Source organism: Scyliorhinus canicula, chromosome 7, assembly GCF_902713615.1.
Source record: "Scyliorhinus canicula chromosome 7, sScyCan1.1, whole genome shotgun sequence".
Lineage (NCBI taxonomy): Eukaryota > Metazoa > Chordata > Chondrichthyes > Carcharhiniformes > Scyliorhinidae > Scyliorhinus > Scyliorhinus canicula.
In genome coordinates this window covers 106,497,985-106,523,161 of record NC_052152.1, presented here as the reverse complement: position 1 = coordinate 106,523,161, position 25,177 = coordinate 106,497,985, and the positions used below count along the sequence as shown (strand labels likewise).

General features: G+C 45.0%; 1 protein-coding gene across 8 annotated transcripts in view; it reads right to left on the bottom strand.

Moving 5' to 3' along the window:
* rcbtb1 (regulator of chromosome condensation (RCC1) and BTB (POZ) domain containing protein 1) overlaps window positions 1–25,177 on the bottom strand; it is an 80,794-nt gene that overhangs the window by 2,721 nt on the left and 52,896 nt on the right. For all 8 annotated transcript variants that reach the window (XM_038802612.1, XM_038802609.1, XM_038802608.1 and 5 more), the window contains 4 exons: window positions 17,708–17,898; window positions 13,665–13,791; window positions 13,417–13,568; window positions 7,886–8,016 (listed from right to left, as the gene is read on the bottom strand). In XM_038802612.1, the coding sequence (XP_038658540.1) occupies window positions 7,886–8,016; window positions 13,417–13,568; window positions 13,665–13,791; window positions 17,708–17,898 (601 nt within the window). The remainder of the gene's footprint in view (window positions 1–7,885; window positions 8,017–13,416; window positions 13,569–13,664; window positions 13,792–17,707; window positions 17,899–25,177) is intronic.

The following is a 25,177-nucleotide window of genomic DNA, read 5'->3' as shown; positions in this document are numbered from 1 at the left end:
ACATTTGCAATGTGTTTATTGTGCATAAATTAATGAGTGGGGGAATTTGCTGCAGACAGGAAGGATGTCCCAAGTATTTTAAACCAACAGAAGTAAATACATAAATGATCAGAGTACTTAATTAGATCAAAGAGTATAAGATTAAAATTACTGAGCAAAAGATACCAACATGGTTCTGAATTGCATTAAATAGAAATCTAATATGCATAAATAAACATAGGAAGCTGGGGACACTATACCTACATATATATTCTACATGTGTGCTGATGGCACCCAGCTCTACCTCACCACCAATCCTCTCGACGCCTCCCCTACCATTACTTTGGTCCCCACTGTTATATTTTATTGCTACTCCTGGTAGCATGTTGTATTACTTTGTTAAAGTAATATCTCTCATTACTGGTTGAAGAATACACAAGTCTTCAATGTAAAAGATAAAACTAATGAGTTCAACACTATTGAACTAACTCTAGAAATAAAATAATGAGAAATGACTGTATCTGAACTTCATGTGGTGGCTAGGCTGTGACCTGATGCTGATACACGACTGCTGTCTAGTTACTCCTACATGGAAAGAGACCAAGAGCCTTTGGGAGCTCAGTTATATAGTAGATCTAGTGGTAGTGCCACAGCTAAGTGTTGTGATTAACCCTTAGGTTACATGTCTGTCTACATATCATTACACCCACTAAAACTTGAATCCTTAGTGACTGACTCTACCCCTCTCCCTGTAATTTGCAACCTCAGTGGCATATTTAATCCTGACACAGGTCTCCAACTCAACTACCAACACGACTAATGTAACATTGTCAAACTCCACCCTGTCTAGGCTCATCTGCTACGGAAACCCTCTTTCATGCCTGTGCTATCTCTATACTTGACTGTTCAAATGCTCTCCGAGCTGATTTCCTACCTTCCATAAACTCGAGCTCATCTCTAACTCGCACCAAGTTCTGTTTGCCCATCACTCCTGTGCTTGTCGGTCTACACTGGATCCCAGTCTACCAATGCCCCAATTTAAAATTTCTCACTATGTTTCATATACCTGCAGCACGTTAGCACTGTTGCTTAACAGCACCAGGGTCACAGGATCGATTCCCAGCTTGGGTCACTGTGCGGAGTCTGCACGGGTTTCCTTCTACAAGTCCCGAAAGATGTGCTTGTTAGATAATTTGGACATTCTGAATTCTCCCCCAGTGTACCCGAACAGACGCCGGAGTGTGGTGACTAGGGGCTTTGCACAGTAACTTCATTGCAGTGTTAATGTAAGCCTACTTGTGACAATAAAGATTATATTATATCCCTTTTTGGCATCGCCCATCCCCAGCTCTGTAACATCCTCCAGCTCCACAACCTCAGATTTCTGCACTACTCCAATTGTGGCTTCTTGCACATCCAGAATTTGAATTGCTGTACCATTGACAGATGTACCTCCGGATCCCTGAGCCACAGGCTTTGAAATTCCCTCCCAAAGCATTGAAACCTCTTTACCTCACTCTCTCTCCCTCCTTAAGCAGTTCTGTTTAATCATGCTTTTTATTGTCTAGCCTAATATTTATTTGTGTCAAAGCATGTTTAATAACGCTCCTGTGAAGTGCCTTGTAGTGATTTACTACATTGAAGATTCTTTATAAAAGCTATTTGCTGTTGAGGATAAACTTCGAACAAAATAAAGAGCAACCAGAGATTCACTATCTGAAATTACTGTGCCACTTGGATCTTGAGGACCCTTCATGTGTCCTGGATAGCCATACGTGCAGCAAGTGCTTCCAGTTGCTTCGGGTTGAGACATGACTGGAGTCGCTGCAGAGCATAGAGGAAGCCGAGTATTTCCTGGAACACCCACATTCCCAGAAGTAGTCGCCCTGCAGCTCAAAGTTTAGGAGGATAGGTAGTGGGTGACTATTTGCCAGCGTAGGAAGAGATCGGCAATGTAGATATCCTCCTGAGCAGAGGGTACTTTGTCTTAAATGGCAATCATCTCAAAAGAAAACAGTCAAGAGCAGACACAGTGTTAATAGGCATGGAGGGTATAACACGGGAGCAGGCAAAACGAGAAGGGGCTGAAGGGAGGAGCGAGTGCAGAGCTGAGAAATGGAAGAGGGAAGGTCAGTAAGAGGGGGAACGGAGATGGGGTTCAGGCAAGATGAAGGAGAACTTGGTGGAGGATGCAAGTCAAAACCAAATCAAAGACGGATTCTATATGAAATCGGGCTCATGGGCCAAACAGCCTAGTGTTACTATGGTCATTAAGCTATTATCATTATTTATGGTTAGATATGGGACTTCCAGTGACGATGATGTGCTGAGCAGTCGCACGTCAGGTGGTTCTCCTCCCACGGACCCGTAAAGAACCGGGAAAGAATCTTGTGCTGGGCCAGGCAGTCCAAGAACTGCAGTTGGGAAGGACACAGAATCAGAATATACTAGGACACTGGGGCTGACCTGGCTAAGCGCAGGGCGGAATTTAACAGGGCAAAAGCCACACTATACAAGAGCGCCGTACATTTTGGTATGCTGTACCCAGCCAAGCTCTGAGTCACATTCGGCAAAGAACGTTTTTTCCACAGCCCCTGCCAAAGCTGACAAGTTCATCGCGGAGTGCGGCCTGGAGCAGCGACAACAAGGGGAATGACAACGTGGCAGCAAGACGACACGTGGGGGAGGGGAATTACCTCTCTCTTCCCCCCCCCCCCCCCCCCCCCGGCCCCAAACACATCCTGATCGACAAGCAGCAGGCCACCATGAGAGTCCGCTTCAGGAGGGAGAACGTAGCCCCATTTGTGCAAACACAAGTAGTGGCAGAGTGAAGGTGGGGCGGCAATCGGAAAAAACGCAGGGTAAGACGCAGAAAGGGGCAAGAATTACAGACAGCGGGCGAGAGAAAAACGGGACAGTAAGACCTGGGAATGGGGTCACCATCCAGCGGGAAAGTTAGTGCCGGGAGCACACAGCAGATAGAGGCGGGACGACAAGCAGCGAGGATGGGAGAGCAAAGAGAGAGAGAAAAAGACAGGAATGGAGCAAAAGCGACAATATGGCTATAAAGGGCTGCAATCTGGGGCCCGGAGCAAAGATGCACTGCAAGCAACCACTTAGCATGGTCTCTGGGCGAATGGAGATCCCGGTGTATAGGGGTCTACCCATGTGGTGTGTGCACAGTTGGCAGCAATGTTGGGTGCCCCCTCAACAAAGGGAAACCCCAGTTTGCAGGGGCATTTCCACATGGTGGGCGTACAGTTGGGTGCCCCTTGGATAAAGGGAAACCCGTGGGGAGAACATTGACTGCGGCTATCTGGGAGGGCCCCCTAACAAAGGGAAATACCAGAGGGCAGGGGCGCATACACCAGGTAAGTGTGGTTAATCCTCAGGAGCGGTCACCTGGAATGTCAGGGGTCTTAACGGCCCAGTGAAAAGATTTGAGTTTTCACCCACCTAAGAAACTTAAAAGCCGACATAGTCTTACTCCAAGAGACACACCTGAGAGAGCAGGACTGACTGCGGGTAAGAGCTGGGTTGGACAGACCTACCATTCCTGTTACAGGTCGAGGGCCAGGGGGGTAGCCATACTAATTAATAAGAGGACGATGTTTAAGGCGACGAAGACTGTTACGGACCCAGGGAGATGGTACGTGATGCCCAGCAGGGTCCTAGATGAGGCACCAGTAGTCCTCGTTAACGTGTACACTCCCAACTGGGCACGAAATTCATAAAAAAGACCATGGCGGAAATCCCCGACATAGCGACGCATCGACTGATCTGGGCGGGAGACTTTAACTGTATACAGGAAGGCAGCACGGTGGCACAGTGGTTAGCATTGTTGCCTACGGCGCTAAGGACCCGGGTTCGAATAACGGCCCTGGGTCACTGTCCGTGTGGAGTTTGCACATTCTCCCCGTGTCTGCGTGGGTTTCGCCCCCACAACCCAAAAGATGTGCAGGATAGGTGGATTGGCCACACTAAATTGCCCCTTAATTGGAAAAAATTATTGGGTAAGCTAAATTTTTAAAAAAAAACTGTATACAGGACCCGCAGACAGGCAGGTTGAACCCCAAAACTGGAAAGACCTCAAACATGGCGATGGAACTCGGTCATTTCATGGAACAGATGGGGGCGGTGGACCCTTGGAGGTTCACCCACCCAGCGGAAGAGTTTGCCTTTTCCCCAGTGCATAACTTATATTCTCGGATCGACTTCTTTGTGGGGGGGAAAATCAGTGCTTCCAGGGCTGGTCAAGGCGGAATATTCCACAATCGTAATCTCCGACCACACTCCACATTATACAGATGTGAGGTTGGAGACAGGCAGTGCCCAAGGCCCCACATGGAGGTTGGACACTGCACGACTGGCCAACGAGGTCTTCAGCAAGTATCACAGGCCATAGCTGAATACACAAAAAAACACCAGAACTGGCAGATCTCACCTTCCACGTTGTGGGACATGCTGAAGGCCATGGTTAGAGGGGAAATTAATGCCTTTAAAGCACAAAGAGACAGGGAGGAGAGAGCGGCTAAGCAACAGCTAGTCGATTCCATACTGGAGGTAGACCGTAAATACTCCGAGGACCCGACCGTAGAGCTCCTGGCCACTAGGAAAAAGCTACAAATGGACTTTGACCTCTCTACGAAGAAAGCGGTGCACCAGCTCCGCCAGGTACGGGAGACCCTATAAAAATACGGAGACAAAGCCAGCCGCCTGCGACTCACCAGCTGAGAAAGCAGACTGCCACAAGAGAGATCACACAAATTAGGGATAGCAGAGGCACATTAGAAACAGACCCAGACAAGGTCAACTAAACCTTCCAAGGCCTTTTACCGGGGACTGTACACCTCAGAGCCCCCAGCAGGGGACTCTAGGATGAAACAGCTCCCCGATGGACTGGACATGCCAGTCGTGGGGGAAGACAGGAAATGGGGCGTGGAAGCACTGGGAGAGATCATGGAGAGTATCGTCTCAATGCAGGCGGGGACGGTGCCGGGACCGAATGGTTTCCCGGCAGACTTCTACAAATAATTTGTGACGGTTCTGGCCTCGCAACCTTGGGAGATGTTCACAGATTTTCTGGTAAGGGGCACACTGTCACCTACTCTGGCACAAGCCAATACCCAAGAAAGACAAAAACCCAACGGAGTGCGGTTCATAGCAACCCATCTCACTACTAAACGGCGGTGCTAAAATATTGGCCAAGTTCCTAGCAGAAAGGCTGGAGAACTGCGTACCAGGGGTGGTGGCAGAGGATCAAATGGGCTTTGCCAAAGGTCGACAGCTAACATCAAACATCAGGCGCCTGCTGAACGTGATCATGACCCGAGGTAATCATCTCCCTGGACACAGAAAAGGCCTTCGACAGAGTCGAGTGGAAGTACCTCAGAGGTACTGGAGCGGTTCGGGCTCGGAATAGGATTCACCTCTTGGGTGAAGCTCCTGTATAACGCTCTCATGACATTCGGAAAACTAGCTCCCAGGACTTACAGCTGCACAGCGGCACCAGGCAGGGTTGCCCATTGTCCCCGCTGCTGTTTGCCTTAGCGATCAAACCACTAGCGGTCGCACTCAGAACAGCAAAGAACTGGAGGGGGATCCAAAGAGGAGACAGATAGCACAGAGTCTCTCTCTATGTGGGTAACCTGCTCCTCTACATTTCGGACCCAAAGAGCAGCATGGAAGGAATAATCACATTCCTGAAAGAGTTTGGTGCCTTCTCGGGCTACAAACTCAACATGAGCAAAGTGATATCTTCCCGGTGAACCCGCAAGGGGGAGGGGCAGCACCGGTGGGACTGCCGTTTAAACAAGTCCGACACCAGTTTCACTACCTCCGGATTCAAATCGCTCATGACTGGACAGGGATCCACAAGTGGAACCTGACCAGTCTGACAGAAGTAGTAAAAAAGGACCTGCAGAGATGGAACACACTCCCACTCTCCCTGGCAGGGAGAGTGCAGACGTTCAAAATGAACGTGCTGCCCAGGTACCTGCTCTTCCTACTTAGATCCATCCCAATCTATATCCCCAGGCCTTTTTCAACTCACTGGACAAACTAATCATGCCGTTTGTAAAAGGGGGGTGGGGGAGAGAAGAAGGTCCTACAGAAAACTAGCCCTCCCAAACCTACAGTACTACTACTGGGCAACAACAGCAGAAAGAGTGCTGGGATGGATAAAGGAGCCAGAAGCCGAGTGGGTGCACGTGGAGGAGACCTCCTGCAAAGGGACCTCAACCTCGCTCTGGGCCCTCGCCACGGCGACACTCCCACCCCCAGCCAAAAAACACTCAAGCAGCCAGGTGGTGGTAGCTCCCTTCCAGACCTGGAACCAACTATGGCAGCAATTTGGCCTGACCGAAATGTCTGACAAAGCTCCCATCTGCAATAACCATAGGTTCACACCGGCACTCACTGGCGCCACCTTAAAAGATGGAGACAGGACGGGGGGACATTGACAGTCAGGAACCTATATACTGATGGATCACAACGCTGGACGAACGACAAAGATTCCAGCTAGCAAAGAGCAATGAACTCGGGTACCTGCAGATTAAAAACTTCCAACGAAAGGAGACAAGGACATACCCCCAACCACCGCGACAGACACTATTGGAAGAACTACTGGACGCAGACATTCTAGGCAGAGGGAACTGTAACGACATGTACGAACAACTGATAAGAGGGGGCCGACACCGAACTGGGCCCTACTGGGAGAAAGACCTGGGGTTTGAAATAGGGTGGGGACTCTGGAGCGAAGCACTGCACAGGGTCAGCTCCACCTCCACATGCACAAGACTCAACCTAACGCAACTAAAAGTAAGAAGTCTTACAACACCATGTTAAAGTCCAACAGGTTTGTTTCGCAGCACAGCTCCTTTCTCAGATGAATCATTGTGCTCACCCCAGTCCAACGCCGGCATCTCCACATCATGGCAACTAAAAGTGGTAGAGCCCACTTGACAGCAGCATGGTGGCACACTGGTTAGTACAGCTGTCTCATGGCACCAAGGTCCCAGGTTCGATCCCGGCTCTGGGTCACTGCCCGTGCGGAGTTCGCACATTCTCCCCATGTTTGCATGGGTTTCGCCCCCACATCCCAAAGATGTGCAGGGTAGGTGGATTGGCCATGCTAAATTGTCCCTTAATTGAAAAACATGAATTGGGTAATCAAAATATATATATATTTTTTAAAATTGAGCCCACTTGACCAGAACCCAAATGAGTAGGTTCTTCCCAGAGGTGGAGGACAGATGTGAACGGTGCCAACCACGCCAAGTTCTGGTCTTGCCCCAGACTGGCTGGTTACTACACAGCCTTCTTCAAGGCAATGTCCAACGTGGTGGTGATGAGGGTGGAGCCATGCCTGAAAGTGACGGACTTCGATAACATTAGATGGGAACCAGAAGGGAACACAAACTGGGGAGGACGCACAGGAGAGGATAATGGCCACAACAAACGCAGCAAGGTAAAAAGTGAAAGAAAGGAATGACCGACGGCCGAAGCTTATGCGACTGTAGAGCAATAAAAAGCTAACCAAAAAGTGTAAATAACATCAGGGGCTCCACGCAAGTGCCCCTCCCACCCTGCTTTGTTTTGTAAAAAAAAAAGAAAAAGGGGGGGGGAATAAACCCTTTCTCATTATGTGGTTTAACTTCCTTTTTTTGTGTGTATATTTGTAATTATACCATGTACAAAACCCAATGAAAACATTTTTTTTTTAAATTATGATTTGATATAGGGAGATAAACATTTCCTCAGAATCTGGTGGTACCTAGATATACAAAAAATCTGTTGCAGATTCCGAGTTCACAAAAGTCTGTTTAGCTTGAAATCCAGTGCAACTCAATTTAACAACCACAATGTTGGCTTAAATATAAACTTTCAGCATTTATTGTGTTCTCACCTTGGCATCATATCGGACAGCTGCTGACAGCAATAAAAATGCATTCTCCACAGTAATGCCTCTCTTAATTATCTCCTGGCACAGTTTTTTCACTTTGTTTTCACAGTAAGAAGTAGCCAGGTCCAGAAGCCCTGTGAAAAATAAATCTAATCATAACTGATGTAAAAGGCTCTAAAATTCAACTTGAGCAAAAATAATATTTTAAAAATCTAATGCAAGAGAACCTCTCAGGTTTTGTACAATACTACCTAGTTGGATCCAACATTAAACGTCACTTCCACAAGTCACATAATTTATGCAGCCAGCAAGCTAAACTAAAATCATAGCACCCATTCATACCACTCAGCTGTACAGAAAAGAGGTGACGCTGACAAAACCTTTGGATATGAGGAACAGAATGAGTATAAATCAGAGAACAATTAACAAAGCGATGTAATAAGGACAAACAATAAAAAGCATGACAAATGTAAATGGCCTCTACTAACATTTTACAATGGAATGTGTTTGACATTGTAGTACAGGATTTGAGTCTAGGTACCATACTGCAAGCGTTGGAGATGGTGTGCAGAACAACGACGAAAAGAATCCCAAATATTGAAAGGATTTGGGGGGAAAAAATGAGAAAAGCTCAACATCTGAGATGTACAGGTAATGGCAAGACCCCGAGGTATATACAATCTGGACTATTAAAGGAGGAAAGATTACATATACTTTAATTAATGACAAGTATATTTAAACTGGGTTTAATCAGCCTAGGGGGAATCTGACATTCTGCATTTTGTATTCGGAAGATGTCACTGAGGTGCAGCACATACCCAAGAAATAGGAAGGGGCCAAACCTGGGTCCCTGGGACACAAAAGGTAACATTTCAGGAGCAGTAAGAGAAGCCATTGCAAGTGATTCTCTCGCTTTGGCTGGACAGATAATAGAACCAGGCAAGGGCAATCCCAAATCAGCTGGACAATGGAGGAGGGTCATTTCGGAGGAGAGTCTCATGAACGTGTCAAAGGTTGCAGCAAGTTGAGAAGGTTGTGCAGGGATAGTTTAATGTTTTCACAGTGGATGTATCAATGAGTTTACTTAGATCCACTTTCACGTTGCAGGAGGAGTGGAAAACTGATTGCTGGCGTTCAAACATAACGTTGTGGAAAAGATGGGCATAGATTTGGAAGATGACAACATGTACAAGGACTTTAGAGTGGAAACGGTGATGGTTGATGATTTACAGAAGTTCTTTAGTGAAAGGATGGTAAATGTCTGAAGCAGTGTGTGTCAAACAGGGTATTGAGCATAAAAACTAATACAGTTGGGAAACAGATAGAGAGTAAGAGGATTCTAGGCATCAGCTTGGCCCAGTTGTTAATAAGCCGGTTGTGATTTCAAGCCTCACAACAGAGTATTTGCATATAATCCAGGCTGATGATTCAATGTATTACTGAGGATGTCCAGTATTGCTGGGGGGTTTTTTGGATAACAAATTAACACCCTGTATAACTGTCCACATGGGAGGTAAAAGAGAGCAGAGCATAATCCAATGATCTCATCATCATTTTCTCTTTTTTTTAAATTAGAGTACCTAATTACTTTTTTCCAATTAAGGGGCAATTTAGCGTGGCCAAACATACAGTGGCCCCAGGGCCGGGATCGAACCCAGATCCTCAGCGCTGTAGGCAGCATCTGGTCATCATTTCTGCAGTAGCCAAAACTACCAAAAAGCAGATTAACTGGTCATTCCTTTCATTTCATACATTGTTGAGATCTCACATGTGCAAAAGTAGGAACACAGGAAGAGAAGAACAAGAGTAGGTCATTCAGCTAGTTCATAGCTTATCTGCCAACCAACTCCATATACCCACCTTTGCCTCATAACCTTTCACAGCTTTGGCTTAAATCTTACCTCTGACTAAATATGAACAACTAATCTAGCACCACATGCCATTTGCGGAGGAGAATTCCAAACCTCTACCACCCATTGCAGGTAGAGGTGTTTTATAACCTCACTCAAGTAATTAATATATGCGGTGAATAGTTGAGGCCCCAACATACATCCTTGCAGCAAACAATTCATCACATCCTGCGAATTAGAGTACCCAGCCAATTTCTCTACTGTCCATCTTCTGCCATTAATCCAATTTCCTAATCAGGTCAATAATTTGGCTTTAATTCCATGAATTCCCAAAATGAGCTAAAAGTCTCAGAGAGCTTTACCAAATGCTTTCTGAAAGTCCAAATAAAGAACATCCATAGATTGTTCCCTCTCCACTACTTTGGTAACCTCCAACTTATTATTCAATAAGTTTTACAAATCCATGCTGGCTTTTCTCTCTCTGAACTGAAAATGCCTTTAGACACTTAAGGAGTCGAGTAATTTCCTGACAGCCCCGATGTTAGGTTGACTGATCTATAATTTCCTGATTTCCCTCTCATACCTTTCTTAAATGTAAGAGAGATAGGCACACTTCTCCCAGCTAAAGGTTCTTGATCAACAGAACTTTGAAAGATTATAGTTAGGCATTTGCACTGTTCTCACCTACATCCTTTAACACCAGAAGATGGAAACGACTTGATCCTGGAGAATCTGTCACTCTTTAGTACCATTATTTCCTTGATTACTGTTCCTTTTTCTTACCCTAAACGTTTATGTATTTTGGTAATTAAATGAAGATGTAATAAGGAGCTGCTGCACCAGGATCCATCATACAGGTGTAGTGATCTTCCATTAGAACAATCCAGAGCAGGCAGCACGGTGGCGGAATGGTTACCACTGCTGCGTCACGGCACCGAGATTCCAGGTTCAATCCCGGCTCTGGGTCACTGTCCGTGTGGAGTTTGCACATTCTCCCCATGTTTGCATGGGTTTCACCTCCACAACCAAAGATGTGCAGGTAGGTGGATTGGCCACGCTAAACTGCTCCTTAATTGGAAAAAATGAATTGGGTACGCTAAATGTATTTTAAAAAAAGAACAATCCAGCAGCAGTGAAAAAATACAGACTGTCAGAAATTCAAAATATTTTCACTGTATTTTCAAAATATGGCAGCTTTGAGGAGTTTGACAGCAGTAATATTCAGCCACCTCTTCAAATTCAGCCTTTGTGCATTCACTGGAGAAATTTTGTGCTCCATGATATCAGTAGTTTCTGCACCCTACTCAAGAGACTTGAACAAAAAAAAGCTGACACTCCAGTGCAGTACTGAGGGAGTGCTCCACTACCAGAGGTGCTGGCCTTTCAAATCTTCATAGAATTGACACATTAATGTGAATGAGTTTGTACATTCTCCCCCACAACCCAAAGATGTGCAGCGTAGGTAAATTGGTCATGCTAAATTCCCCCCTTAGAGGCAAGTAAAAACAGATGAAGCCCTTGAGAATACAAGAAAAGTAGAAAAGAGCTCAAGCAGGGAGTTAGGAGGGCAAAAAGGGATCATGAAATGTCCTTGGCAGATAGGATTAAGGAGAATCCCAAGGCATCTTATACGTATATTAGGAACAAGAGGGTAGCTTGAGAAAGAGTTGGTCCACTCAAGGACAAAGGAGGGAAATTGTGTGTAGAACCAGAGGAAAGAGGTGAGATCCATAATGAGTATCTTGCATTGGTATTCACAAAGGAAAGGGACACTTGATTGGTGGTGTCTCAGAGGGATGTGTAAACACTTTGGAACAGATCGTTATTACGAGGGAGGAAGTGTTTGGTGTGTTAAAAAGCATTACGGCAGACAAATCCCCAGGGCCAGATAGCTTCTATTCCAGATTACCGAGGGAGACAAGAGATTAAATTGCTGGGCCTCTTAACAGAAATCTGTGTCCTCGTTGGCCACAAGGATTGGAGGTTAGCCAATATTGTACCGTTATTTAAGAAAGGTTGCAAAGATAACCCGGGTAATTATAGGCCAATGAGCTTGATGTCAGTGACTGAAATTGTTGGAAATGATTCTCAGAGATAGGATCTATGCACATTTGGAAGTGAATGGTCTTATTAGCGACATACAGCATGGTTTTGTATGAGGGAAGTCATGTCTCAATAATTTAATTGAGTTTTTTGAGGCGATGACAAAATTGGTTGACGAGGGAAGGGCTGTGGATGTTGTCTACATGGACTTTAGTAAAGCATTTGATAAGGTCCCTCATGGCAGGCTGGTGCAAAAGATTAAATCACATGGGGTCAGGGGTGAACTAGCTGAATGGATTCAGAAGTGGTTTGGCCATAGAAGACAGAGGGTAGCAGTGGAAGAGTGTTTTTCTGAATGGAGGTCTGTAACTAGTAGTGTTCCACAGGGATCAGTACTGGGACCTCTGCTGTTTGTAATATATATATAAATGACTTGGAAGAAAACGTAGTGGGTCTGATTAGCAAGTTTGTGGATGATACTAAGATTGCAGTAGTTGCGGATAGTGATGAAGGTTGTGAGAGAATACAGCAGGATATAGATAGGCTGCAAAATTGGGCAGAGAATGGAAGATGGAATTTAACCCGGACAAATGCGAGGTGATGCATTTTGGTAGATCCAATTCAGGTGGGAGCTATAAAATAAATGGCAGAACCATCAGGAGCATAGAGACACAGAGAGATCTGGACGTACAGGTCCACAGATCCTTAAAAGTGGCATCATATGTGGAAATGGTGGTAAAGAAAGCATATGGCATGCTTGGCTTCATGGGACAGGGTATAGAGTATAAAAGCTCAAAAATTATGTTACAGTTATATAGAACGTTGGTTTGGCCACATTTGGAATACTGTGTCCAATTCTGGTCACCGCACTATCAGAAGGATGTGGAGGCTTTGGAGAGTACAGAAAAGGTTTACCAGGATGTTGCCTGGTATGAAGGGTATTAGCTATGAGGAGAGACTGAATAAACTGGGATTGTTCTCCCCAGAGAGACGGAGGCTGAGGGGCGACCTGATAAGAAGTTTATAAAATTATGAGGGATATGGATAGGGTGAACAGTTGGGAGCTTTTTCCCAGGGCTGAATTGAAAATTACAAGGGGGCACAAGTTCAGGGTGAGGGGGGATAGGTTTAGCGGAGATGTGCGCGGGAAGTTTTTTTTCCAGTTTACATGTAGTGGCTTAAATGCACTACCAAATAAGGTGGTTGAGGCAGATACGTTAGCGACCTTTAATACTTATCTAGAAAGGCAGATGATCAAACAGGGTATAGAAGGATACAGGTGATTGGTCTAGATAGGACACGTGATTGGCGTAGGCGTGGAGGGTCGAAGGGCCTGTTCCTGTGCTGTATTGTTCTTATTGGGGGAAAAAAATTGGATACTTTAAATTTATTTTTAAATGTTTTTTTAAAATGTGATCTTTGAATGCACAATTGTATAATTATTCTTCCCCTTCAACATTGAGTCTGGCAACTGAAAGTTATGTGCCACGGAGCATTCAATGACTGAAATTTAACAAGAACCAAAGAAGGAGGGTAATGGATCAAACTGTGGCTGAAATTGGTAAAAGATGTATCTCTTGTTTTTGCTGTACCAGGGAATGGAAAATAGCAGGCAAATTAAAGTTAATTACATCACAGTACCTATTGCATCCTCCGGAGGTAGGTTGACAGAATCAGTGTACAAGTATTCTAAAAAGGCATGGTACACCGGATAGCTAAACTGGTCAATCTCGATCACCTCTTTTTCATCTTCACTCCAGTAGGATTGAAACATAGTTCGAAAATGTTCACACCTAGGGGTAAGAAAGGAATTAACATTAGTAGCAGAACTATCCTCATAAAACTTGAATTCCTAGAAAGCATTGGCTTGTGAAATTTTAAAACAGTACCTGATTTTTAGAACAGCTTTATGAACATGGATGAATTTTCCTTCCACACAGAACTTTAAGTCTGATGTTTCCAAGCTGTCAAACTCCTTGTGCAGAGATTGGGCTACAGTCAGGTGATCATCCTGTTCTAAAAAAAAAATCAAGTGATAAAGGCCAGTGCTCTGCAGCAACACAGATGCCTTGACAAGATAACTTGTGCCACTGACAGGATCAATCTGGGGCAGCTAATGTTTGGGGATTTTCAATTGTTCTAAACATTCATCTGAAAAATTATATTACAGGGGAGGGAGGGGAGAAGGCACATGTTTAACAAGTGTAAAAAATCACAAGAACAAAGTGAGGCACAGAAATCTGAAAACTAATTGCTACTGCCTCAATTTTAATTATATTTGTAACACAATCAATATAGATAAGAGTCAATGCAATTAGATAGAGATTTAAAGACAATTGCCTTTAGGGTGGGAAAGACGAGGAAAAAAATTTAACACAGCAAGTTGTTGTGAGCTGGGGTGCACCAGCTGAAAGTGTGGGAGCAAACGGTTTGAAAAAATATTTTTATTGAACTTGTTTTGAACATTAAAAATACAAATTCAATTTGTATCCGGAGAAAGCTCCAAACTGCCTTCACAGCCCCATTATGCCCCCATCGTGGGAACCGGGTCCGTAATGTATAAGAGATCATCAGCATAAAGCAACTCCCTATGCTCTCCGGCCCCCAATTATCCCCCTCCACTCATCCAAACTTCTCAAAGCAATGGCCAACGGCTTAGTCACCATCGCGAATCAGTGGGAGGCCAAAGGGTAGCCGTGCCTTATACAACCAAAAATAACTTGAGCTAATATTATTGGTCCGAACACTGGCCCTTGGTTCCTTCGCCAACAGTCTGACCCACAACACATACTTAGGCGCCATGCCGAACTGCTCCAACACCGTAAACAAGTATCCTTACTCTACCCTTTCAAAAGCTTTCTCTGCATCTAATGCCACTATCACCTCTTGAACTCTCCCCTCTGACTAAGAGGGGGCCACATTCAGTAGGTGCTGCATATTGGAAGGTAATTGCCTACCCGTCACAAAACCTGTTTGAACCTCCCGGACCACCTGCGGGTGACATCCCTCCAACCCAAGCGCCAGAACCTTAGTCAGAATATTTACACCAACATTTAACAATGAAATTGGCCGGTATGACCCATACTCCGCTGTTTCATTGTCCTTTTTGAACAGAAGTGAACGGACACCTGACTCATCATCTCCAGCAGCGATTCCTGGGCTGACTCTTCAAACGTCTCCACCAGTAACAGCACCAATTGGTCTACAAATGTTTTAGAAAATTCCAACGGAAACTCATCCAGCTCCGGTGCCTTGCCCGACTGCATACTTCCTATCACCTCCCTAAGCTCCTCCACCCCCAACGGCTCCTCCAACTCCGCTCCATCTTCCACCTCTACCCTGGGACACTTCCAAAAACTCCACCAAGCCCGAATCATCCTCTGGCGGCTCCGAACTGTACAACTTCTTATAAAACGCTTCAAAACCTCCGTTTACCTTCTCCACCACCTCCACCCCAAACGCTCTCGAACCTGGATAATTTCCCAGGAAGCTGCCACCTCAACTGGTTCACCAGATGGCTGGACTTCTCCCCGTACTCATAAACGACCCCTCGTCCGCCATAACCGCTGCACCGCCTTATCCGTGGAGATCAGATCAAACTGTGTCCAAACAGCTTCTTGCTGGCCGAAAGCTCTGGAGTAGGATGCTCCAAATACTTCCAATCCACCAACCGCTCACGTTCCTCCCTTGCTTCTCTATCCACCTGCAATCGCTTCCCCCCTCACCACCACCGTCAGAGCCTTCCATACCATCAAGTGCGAAAGCTCCCCATTTTTGTGAAACCCTATCTACTCATCCACCACGTTGGCCACCTGTACACAAAATCCCAGTCGATAGCAGCCTCACATCCAAACTGGGGCCGGCCACTCCCCAGCACTACATCTACCAGGTGCGGAACCTGTTTGGGAATCACACCGCTGAATACTCCGCTTTCCTCAAGGCAACAACGACCTCCCCGTTATAATCAACTGATGAGTTTCCATGTTTGGGATTGCCATCACCATCCTCTTCATAAAATCTACATCATCCCAGCTCGCTGAATTACTTGTTCCTTTACTCGCAAGTGGGTCGCCTGCAACAACAGCACCACTTCGGCCCTCAGATTATTTAACTGTACAAAACCTCCTGCCTGTTTCACTGGCCTCATTTCCCACCCCTCACACCTCCTAGACATGCCAAAACCTGCCTAAACAAATACACCGAGCCGCTAAATCTCCCCCCCCCCCCCCCCGGCTTTCTCCTATTCACTAGTGAACTGCAGTTTGCTAGCGAGGGAGTCCTTCCACCAGGGATCCTCTCTCCCCACTCAAACAGAAGAAATCAAAACCTCTCCACCCCACCCAACCAACCTACATTACGAAGCGCCCCACAAAGCATAACCCCCACACTCCACCACCACCTAATATCCATATCCAGCGCAAGGGCATCAAAACACCGAAACTAACAGAAAAACAGGAAAACACAACTTCTTCAAACATTTGTCCCCAATCAACCCCAACCCTCCCAATAGCAACAAAGTCTCTCTTCCACCATACTCAATCCAGTCCCAGCCCTTCTGCCTTTACGAACACCTCCACCTCATCCTATCTTTACGAATGCCTCCACTTCAAGGAAATGGTCCCTCGAGCTGTGCGTAACCCTCAATTTCGCTGGGTAGACCACTCCAAAACATATTTCACTCTTGTACAATGCTGCCATTTCCCTGTTAAAGGCCACCCGCATCTTCGTCACGTCCACCATAAGATCTTGGTAAATACAAATGCCGGTGCCTTTTCACGTCATCTCCTGTGTCTGCTTGGCCCACCTCAGTACCATCTCCTTGCATTGATCCCTATGGAAGCAAACTATCACCTCCCTCAGTGGCTCATTTGTCCACGGTTTTGGCCAATGCGACCAGTGGACCCTATCCAACTCCATGGGGGAATGTCATCCCCATCAGCTTTCTCAGCATCGTCGCAATAAACTCTGTCAGTCGCAGGCCCTCCACTTCTTCAGGCAGCCCCACGAGCCTCAAATTCTGCAGCTGCAATCTATTCCCAAGGTCCTCCAGCTTGGCTCAGGCCCTTATTTCTGTTCTCTACCTTTGCCAGTTCATCTTCCAGCGAGGTGAGCTTGTCACTGTGCCTCGACAGTGTGTCCTTCACCCACTTCAAAACCTCACCCGGCTTCTGCATCACCTCCGATGTTCTTCCAAGTAACTCCCTGATCGGGGCCAGCAGACTTCCACCGACTGCTTGAGCAATTCCAGCATCTCCTTCCCATGCCTCTCAAAATGTCTGTTGAAACATCATTCAAATTCTGCCGCCACCACCTCCATCAGTGTCTCAAAGGCCCCACCCGGCGAGCTTTCCTCCGCCATCTTCCCTGCCAATGCACCTTTCGCTGTGCTCACCCCTGCCAGCGGACTGGCATTCAAATCCTTCTTCTTAGTATTCTTTCGCTAGTTCTTAGACATCCTTTGCCAACTAAGTCTCCCCTGAGACAAATTTTCTCCCCCAAAGAACGAGTGGAAAGGACAAAATAAGCTGGACCCTAGCGGGAGCTACCCAACGTGCGATGTCCTCCTACATATAGCCACCTGAAGTCCTCGCTAAAAGCAAACTCAAATCACAATTTTCAAAAGGAAACTGGATTTATATTTGAAAAGGATAAAAATGCAGGGCTGCGGTAAGCATCAGCGGGAAATCGGACTAATTAGATAGCTTCTTCAAATTACCAGCTCAGGGAGGATGGGCTGAATCAACTCCTCCTGTTCTGCAATGTTCCGTGACCTAATTAATTATTAAAATACTCACTTTATTTTTTGTTGCTGGACCAAAAATAAAATGCAGGTTCAAGAGGAAAGCCAATTAGTTTAAAATTCAAATTAAAACCATTCAGATTTTTTCATCTATGTGCTCTGATTCAAAGCTCTGATTCACTATCATCTTACCTATGGACAGAAGGCGCCACGTAACTGCTGGAGAGGCAAAGCAGGCAAACACATCATCCGTGCAGGAGAAGTGAGTGAGGCGTGGGAGGGTGACCGACTGGCCCCGGCAATGGCCCCACATGTACACCTGACCACCCTGGGTCTTAGCAGCTGAGGTATGAGTGGAATGACAGGCTGCCACCTCTACAATCCTACAGACAGAGAGCAAGGAAGAGAGGTGACTGGGTAGGTGATAAAGTACATTACGTTCCAGACAAAGGTTTTCTGCTGGGTTAGTGTGTGCTATGATTGAGCTGATGCCACTTTTCCATATACCTCAATTTACAGCTCAATTATACCCTCAATTTAAAAACAAAATTAGAGATTGGTTAACTCTTCACATTGTTTTAAGTAATGCTGTTGTCCTTGGGTGTAAGTTTAAGAATCAATCATCTACAATTTACTTGCAATGCTCCATCAAGACAGTGAGTTGATGGTCAATCCAAGAACACAACTCATTCTATCAGAAGGGATGGGACCAAAGGAGATGGGCATAAATCATCTTAACCAAATACCATCACATCTTCTGTGTTGGGAAATGAGGAACACGTTTCCATCTTTCAGACGGTGAAAAGATAGGCAGTAACAGCACACAAAAAACAGTACAAGAGAAACAATAACAAAACACTGTGGATGCTCGAAATCTAAAATAAAAAATAAAATGTTGTAAAAAAGAACCTCGACAGGTCTGGCAGCATCTGTGGAGAGAGGAACAGAGTAAACATTGCATTGGAACAATCTCAAATGAGTGAAAAATGTCTGGGATATTCGCCCCTGAAAAAGATTTTAAGTAAGTTTGCCCACTGTGACAAATGCGGCAGCGCATGTCCAACTGATGTCAACTAGATGAGCACATTAAAATACCGACATTTTAATTAGTACAGGTAGTACTTACATTTTGCTGCAAAGAAATTAACTAATTGAAGTGAGAATGTGAAGCAAGGGTTAATAGCTAGAACCATCTAGAATTAATGGGACACATTAGTGGAAATTTACTAAGGAGGGAGTTATTATTGAATTCGTGAGCCGATTCATGACTGTAAGCCAAATAGCCTTGAGAAACAAGGAAGATGGCTGGATGACGGAATATGAAATGTAAGAGCCATTGATAAATCATGGCTGGACACCTGGTGTTTTGCTAAAATTGCTATACGCTCTTGTGCCAATAGATAACCTCAATGTCTGTAAAATTATGTATTGAAAATATGACAATAACAAATTAATCATGTACTAAACATTTGGTAAAAACAAGCTGTAATCTGTACTGGAGGCAAGCTCAAGTGAATGTAAGGGACAGCCCCTTAAAAAACCATATAAAGATAGGATGCTTTGGGCAAAACTTTGGCACACTCAGAGGTGTTTCTTTGGAATACCTAGAGGGCTGCCCAATAAAGAATATTCTAAGTACGAGCGTGTTCGAGACTGTTTCTTCCGGACTGATAGATAAGTGAATTAAAGAGACATTCACAGAAGAAAGTTCTCACTTCCTGCAAAATGTCTAAATTAATATAATTCTGCTGTAAGAGATCACTAATAACACTGGATCCTAAGGACAAGATGAAATGAAATGAAATGAAATGAGATTGGATTAGACAAGAATAGATTTTCCAATCCAGATGCATGAAAAGCAATTTCATCTCCCAATAATTTTCTGTTTCCTTTTTATAAGCTACATATACACCCTAATTTTAAAAATAACAGGACGCAAAAAAATACACTACACAGGCCCAGGAATACATCCTATAAATATTCTATATTTATATCCTATAAAAAAAAAGGTAGCATGATAAACTGTTTTCCCTCAATCACAAACTAAATTCTAGATAGCAATAAAGATTTGACTCCTGTTCCGTAGTGCATCTGAAAATGAAATGAAATGAAAATCGCTTATTGTAGGCTTCAATGAAGTTACTGTGAAAAGCCCCTAGTCGCCACATTCCGGCACCTGTCCGGGGAGGCTGGTACGGGAATCGAACCGTGCTGCTGGCCTGCGTGGTCTGCCTTAAAAGCCAGTGATTAAGCCCAGTGAGCTAAACCAGCATCTACCCATTTAAGAAAAACATTGACATCACAGATGTGGCATTGTACACACTGAATTATTGAAAGTTCAAGATTATTTTAAATGTTATCATTAACTCCATAAAAAGATATTGCCTACATTATCAGCCATGACTCAGTGCTAGAACTCTTGCTCCCGAGTCAGAAGATCATTGGTTCAAGTCTCACTTGAGAGATATTAGCACAAAGTGTAGCCTGATACTCCACTGTGGTACTGAGGAATATTTTTATATTACCAGAGGTGCATTCCATCTTCCCATTCAACTGTATGTAAACTATCCTTGTGGTGCCTTGTGTGGCTTTTTAAATCCTGGGATTCGCCTAGCCCCACCACTCACCATTTCCTCCCCCAACAATATATGTGGACTCCTAAATCTTGGTAGACCTCCACTGTTTCCAGCTTTCCACAATTAAAAAATATTCATATTGATTCCTTTTTGATCTAAAATAGGTGAATTTACACTTGTGTTGAAATCCATCTCAATGTGATATATTCCAGCACTACAATATTACATAGTTGTAGATTCCAAGTCTACAATACTTAGTATGCCACTCATTCTTGTGGTATTGGAGGGCAGCACGGTGGCCTAGTGGTTAGCACAACCGCTTCACGGCGCTGAGGTCCCAGGTTCGATCCCGGCTCTGGGTCACTGTCCGTGTGGAGTTTGCACATTCTCCCCGTGTCTGCGTGGGTTTCGCCCCCATAACCCAAAGATGTGCAGGGTAGGTGGATTGGCCACGCTAAATTGCCCCTTAATTGGAAAAAATAATTGGGTAATCTAAATTTATAAAAAAAAAAAAAAAAAAAATTCTTGTGGTATTGGTAAACTTGGATACGTACATATTAATTAGGAGCAAGAGCAGGCCATTTGGACGCTTGAGCCTGCACTGTGATTCAATGGGATCATGGCCAATCTGATTGTGGCCTCAACTCCCTTGTTGGTCAAGAATCCATCAACCTCTGCCTTAAAATGTTTTCATTGACCCTGCCTCCATTGCTCTCCGAGGAAGAGTTCAAAGACTCACAATTCTCAGAGAGAAATGTCTTTGCAACTGTCTTAAATGGGTGACAACTTGTTTTTAAACTGTGCCCCCTATTTCTAGTTCCTCTGACAAGGGGAAACCTTCCTTTCAGTATCTACATTGACCCTTCAAGATCATACATGTTTCAATAAGATCGCCTCTAATTATTCTAAATTCTCATGGACCAGCCTGTCCAACCCCACGTCATAAGTTAACTGCCTGCAATCCCCCCTCCTTTTCAATCTTTTAGTCATTCTTGGCCATTCTTTATATTTTGTCCAATTTTCTAAATTATACACTTTTTCCTTCAATTTGATAGCAACAGATGGTGCGTAATTTCTTTAGACTCTTTCCCTTCAAATCTCGCTGGAATCGATATTCTGAGGATTTTGAAGTATCTCCTCAAATATCTGTCACGGCAAATCTACTGACCTATCCCTTAACCTAATTTCCTAATTCACATCTGCCAGCTATCTTCAAGTCCTCATAATTGCCCTTAATTAAGTTTAAAACTTGCTCTTATCTCCCTCAAAGGGAATGCGAAACTCAATCATATTATGATTACTGTTACTGAGGGGCGCTTTCACTTTGAAGTCATTGATTAATCCTTGCATATTATTGGATCTGGTCTCACCTCCACTCTATGGTTGGTGCTAAAACATGCTGCTCTAAGAAACTGTCCCGAAAATACTCCATCAGCTCATCATCCAGGCTACATTCGTCAATCTAAATCGTCCAACCTATATGTTAAAATTATCCATAATTATCAATGCCTTCTGATTTAGAGTAAGAAGTCTTACAACACCAGGTTAAAGTCCAACAGGTTTGTTTCAAACACGAGCTTTCGGAGCACGGCTCCTTCTTCAGGACTTCTTACTGTGCTCACCCCAGTCCAACGCCGGCATCTCCACATCATGGCTTCTGATTTAGAGCCTTTAGTTCTGGCTTTTTACTATTCTTGTAACCTCTAGCCTTATCTGCTGGTTCATTCTTAGGTTTGTAGAGGCAGATTTACAGTTCGTGGGACCCCACGCTCACCTTCATTTCTGCCCCGCCCCAACTTCACACCCCTCCTGATCCCACCTCACAAACTCTCCCTCCCCATGGACCCCAACCCCATCACAAATTCTCCCTCCCTCCAAAATGCAACCTGGCTCTCTCACACACTCTTTCCCTGCAAGTCTGTAAACCTGGCTAACCCCATCATACGCACTCCTCACCCCACACTCTTCACTCCCACCCACCCATCCCTTCAAAGACACCCCCATCCCTCTCTCACTCATTCTCACAATCTCACTCACCTCAATAATTGCAGCACGTCTAACAGCATCTGTGGAGAGAACTGAGCTAACGTTTCAAGTCTGGATGACTCTTCGTCAAAGCACTTTGACAAAGAGTCATCCAGACTCAAAATGTTAGCTCCCTTCTCTCGCCACAGATGCTGTCAGACCTGCTGAAATTATCCAGTATTTTCTCCTTTTGTTTTAGATTCCAGCATCCGCAGTAATTTTCTTTTATCTAACTCACCTTGTTTGCCTGGGGTCTTCAAGGCAGCCTCCTGCCTCACTCATCCGCCTTCTCAATGCTAAGACTTGGTTTGGGGTGTCAAGCTTTGCACCTTTCTGTTGCTGGCTTCCTTGGTTAACTTGCAAACCTGCTCTCCATACCTGCTCTGCTCAGCTGCTTGACCTCACCCTGTCGTGGCTTGATTTCAGAGCCTCGCTGTTACTGGCCTGACCACAACCCTGGGTTGAGTCCCCAGATTGCCTTGCCTGCTGCACCCCTCGGCGGTTGACCTCATCTCTTGGTGGCTTTCGGAGCCTCGCACCTCGAGTTTGCTGGCTTGCCCTACTCGAGTTGGCTGCTCAACTCGCCTTTTCCACTCAGCGGCAGACCTCACCGCGTGGTGGCATTCGGTGATTCACTGTTTCTTACCTGGCCTGTTCTGGTCGAGTCACAAACCTACTTGCACACAGGTCTCCAGTTAGTTGTTTGAATGTTTCAGACCAGTTTTTTTCCCACTCTCACCAATCAGAGTCTGATTTCACTCTGCATTGCGTGCTAATAGCAAATGTAAAGTAATCAGGCTCCAATTGGATGCCCAGCGCACATACACGGTGCGTTTTGTTGTAAATCCACCCTAGGTTTGCACACACTCTTCCTGACACATACTGATCATCATTTCCTTTATTCCTACCTTGTGCTTTTGCCTCACCATTGCTCTTTAATTTATCCCATCTTCTCAAATGTGATCTCTCGTCCCCAGTATTAAGTCGCATAGCTATTGCCCTAGCTTTACTGCTTACCAGAGCAGTCATCTCATCATGGCTCAGGTGAAAACCATCCCAATGGTATAGTTCCCATTTCCCCCAGCACCAGTGCCCGTACTTCATGAATTAAAACCAATTTCTCCCACATTAGTCTTCGAGCTGTGTATTTAAAGCTCTCATTTGATTTATCTTATACCAATTTGCTCCGAGCTGAGGTAGTAATCCAGAGATCATTACCTTTGAGGTTTGGCTTCTAATTTAGTCCCTAGCTGTTCACACTCCCTCAGCAGAACTCCTTTCCTAGTTCTACCCAAGTCATTGGTACCCACATGGGCCACGGCCATTGTATCCTCCCCCTCTTCAGCCCAGAGCAAATAATCACAACCCTGTCACCAGGTAAGCAACACAGCCATCTGGATGCCCGCTCCCAAGGACAATTCGGAAAGGGCGATAAATTCTGGCATAGCCTCCGAAGCCCACATCCCCAGAAAGAATTTTTAAAAGCTGCAGAGAACAGCATCTCCCAACTACACTGCTGCCAACTACCACCATTCCTTATAAATCCACCCCCCCCCCCCCCCCCCCCCCCCCCAGCCCCGAATGACTCCCTATATCATGATGCCATCGTCAGTTTGCACAACCACCCTGTAGCCACTGCTTTCATCCATACAAGATGCAAGAACCACAAACCTCATTGGACAATTGCAAAGGCCGAAGTTCCCCCGCTTCTGCCTTCTATTTCCCCTACCTGCCTCACTTGCAGTTATACCCTCCTGTTCCTGACTAAATCGGAAGACTCTACCCTAAGGAATGTGACTGCCTCCTGGTACAAAGTGTTCAGGAAACTTTCTCCCTCTGTCTGTGTCTGCAGCTTGGCCTCCTGTCCAATGAATATATGGCTCTCTATTGGTTCTATTGCCTCTACTAGATATGAGGCTGTTATGTTAACTTGAGTCATTAATAAATATAGCAAACAGTGGAGGACCCAGCAGAGATTTCCATGTGACACCACCTATCATTTCCTTCCAATTCAAATGCATATCCATCTTCTCGACTCCTGGGTTTCCATACCTTAACCAGTTTTCTAACCAATTCCATGCGCTTCAATCTTATTGAATGACTTCTAAAGTCCATATAAACTACATCCGTAGACTACATCTGTCTACTATGATAGCTACTTGTTCCAAAAATCCAATTAGATTTGTTCAACATGGCCTACCAATTTGAAATCCAGTTGATTCTGTTTAATAGCTCAAGCTTCTCCAAGTTGCAAGTCACTACGCTGTTGATAATAGGGCCTAGGTATTCCCCCAAGGAATTCCTGATGTCCCGGGACTGAGTTGATTGACTTCCAACAACAACAATCATTTTCCGTTGTAGTTGGTATGACTCCAACTACTGAAGAGTTTTTCAGATTCCATTAACTCCAGTTTCACTAGGGTTCCTTGATGCCAGGACATCACTGCACCAGTTCTTTCAGTCCGAAGTCCAACCATCTTTAGCTGCTTCAATGACCTTCATTCCATCCTAAAGTCAGAAGTGGAGATGTTTGCTAATGATTGTACAATGTTCTGCAACATTTGATTCCTTAGAAACTGAAGCAGTCCATATCTAAATGCAGCAACACCATGACAATATCCAGGCTTGAACTGATAAGTGGCAAGTAACATTTGCACTACGCAAGTGCCATACAATGCCCATCTCCAACAAAAAATAATCTAACCACCTCCCCTTGACATTCAATCACATCACCATCGCTGAATCCTCCACCAACATCATCCTTGGATTTACATTGGCCAGAAACTGAAGTGGACTAGACATACTGTGGCTACAAGGGCAGATCAGAGGCTAGGAATCCTGTGACGAGTAACTCACCTCTCGACTCCCTAAAGCGTGTCCACAATTTACAAGGCACAAATCAAGAGTGTGATGGAATACTCCCCACTTACCTGGGTGAGTGTAGCTCCAACACTCAAGAAGCTTGATACCATCCAAGACCAAGCAGCCCACTTGATTAGTACGCCATCCGCACACATTCACTCCTTCCACCACCGACACACAGCAGCAGCAGTGTGTACCA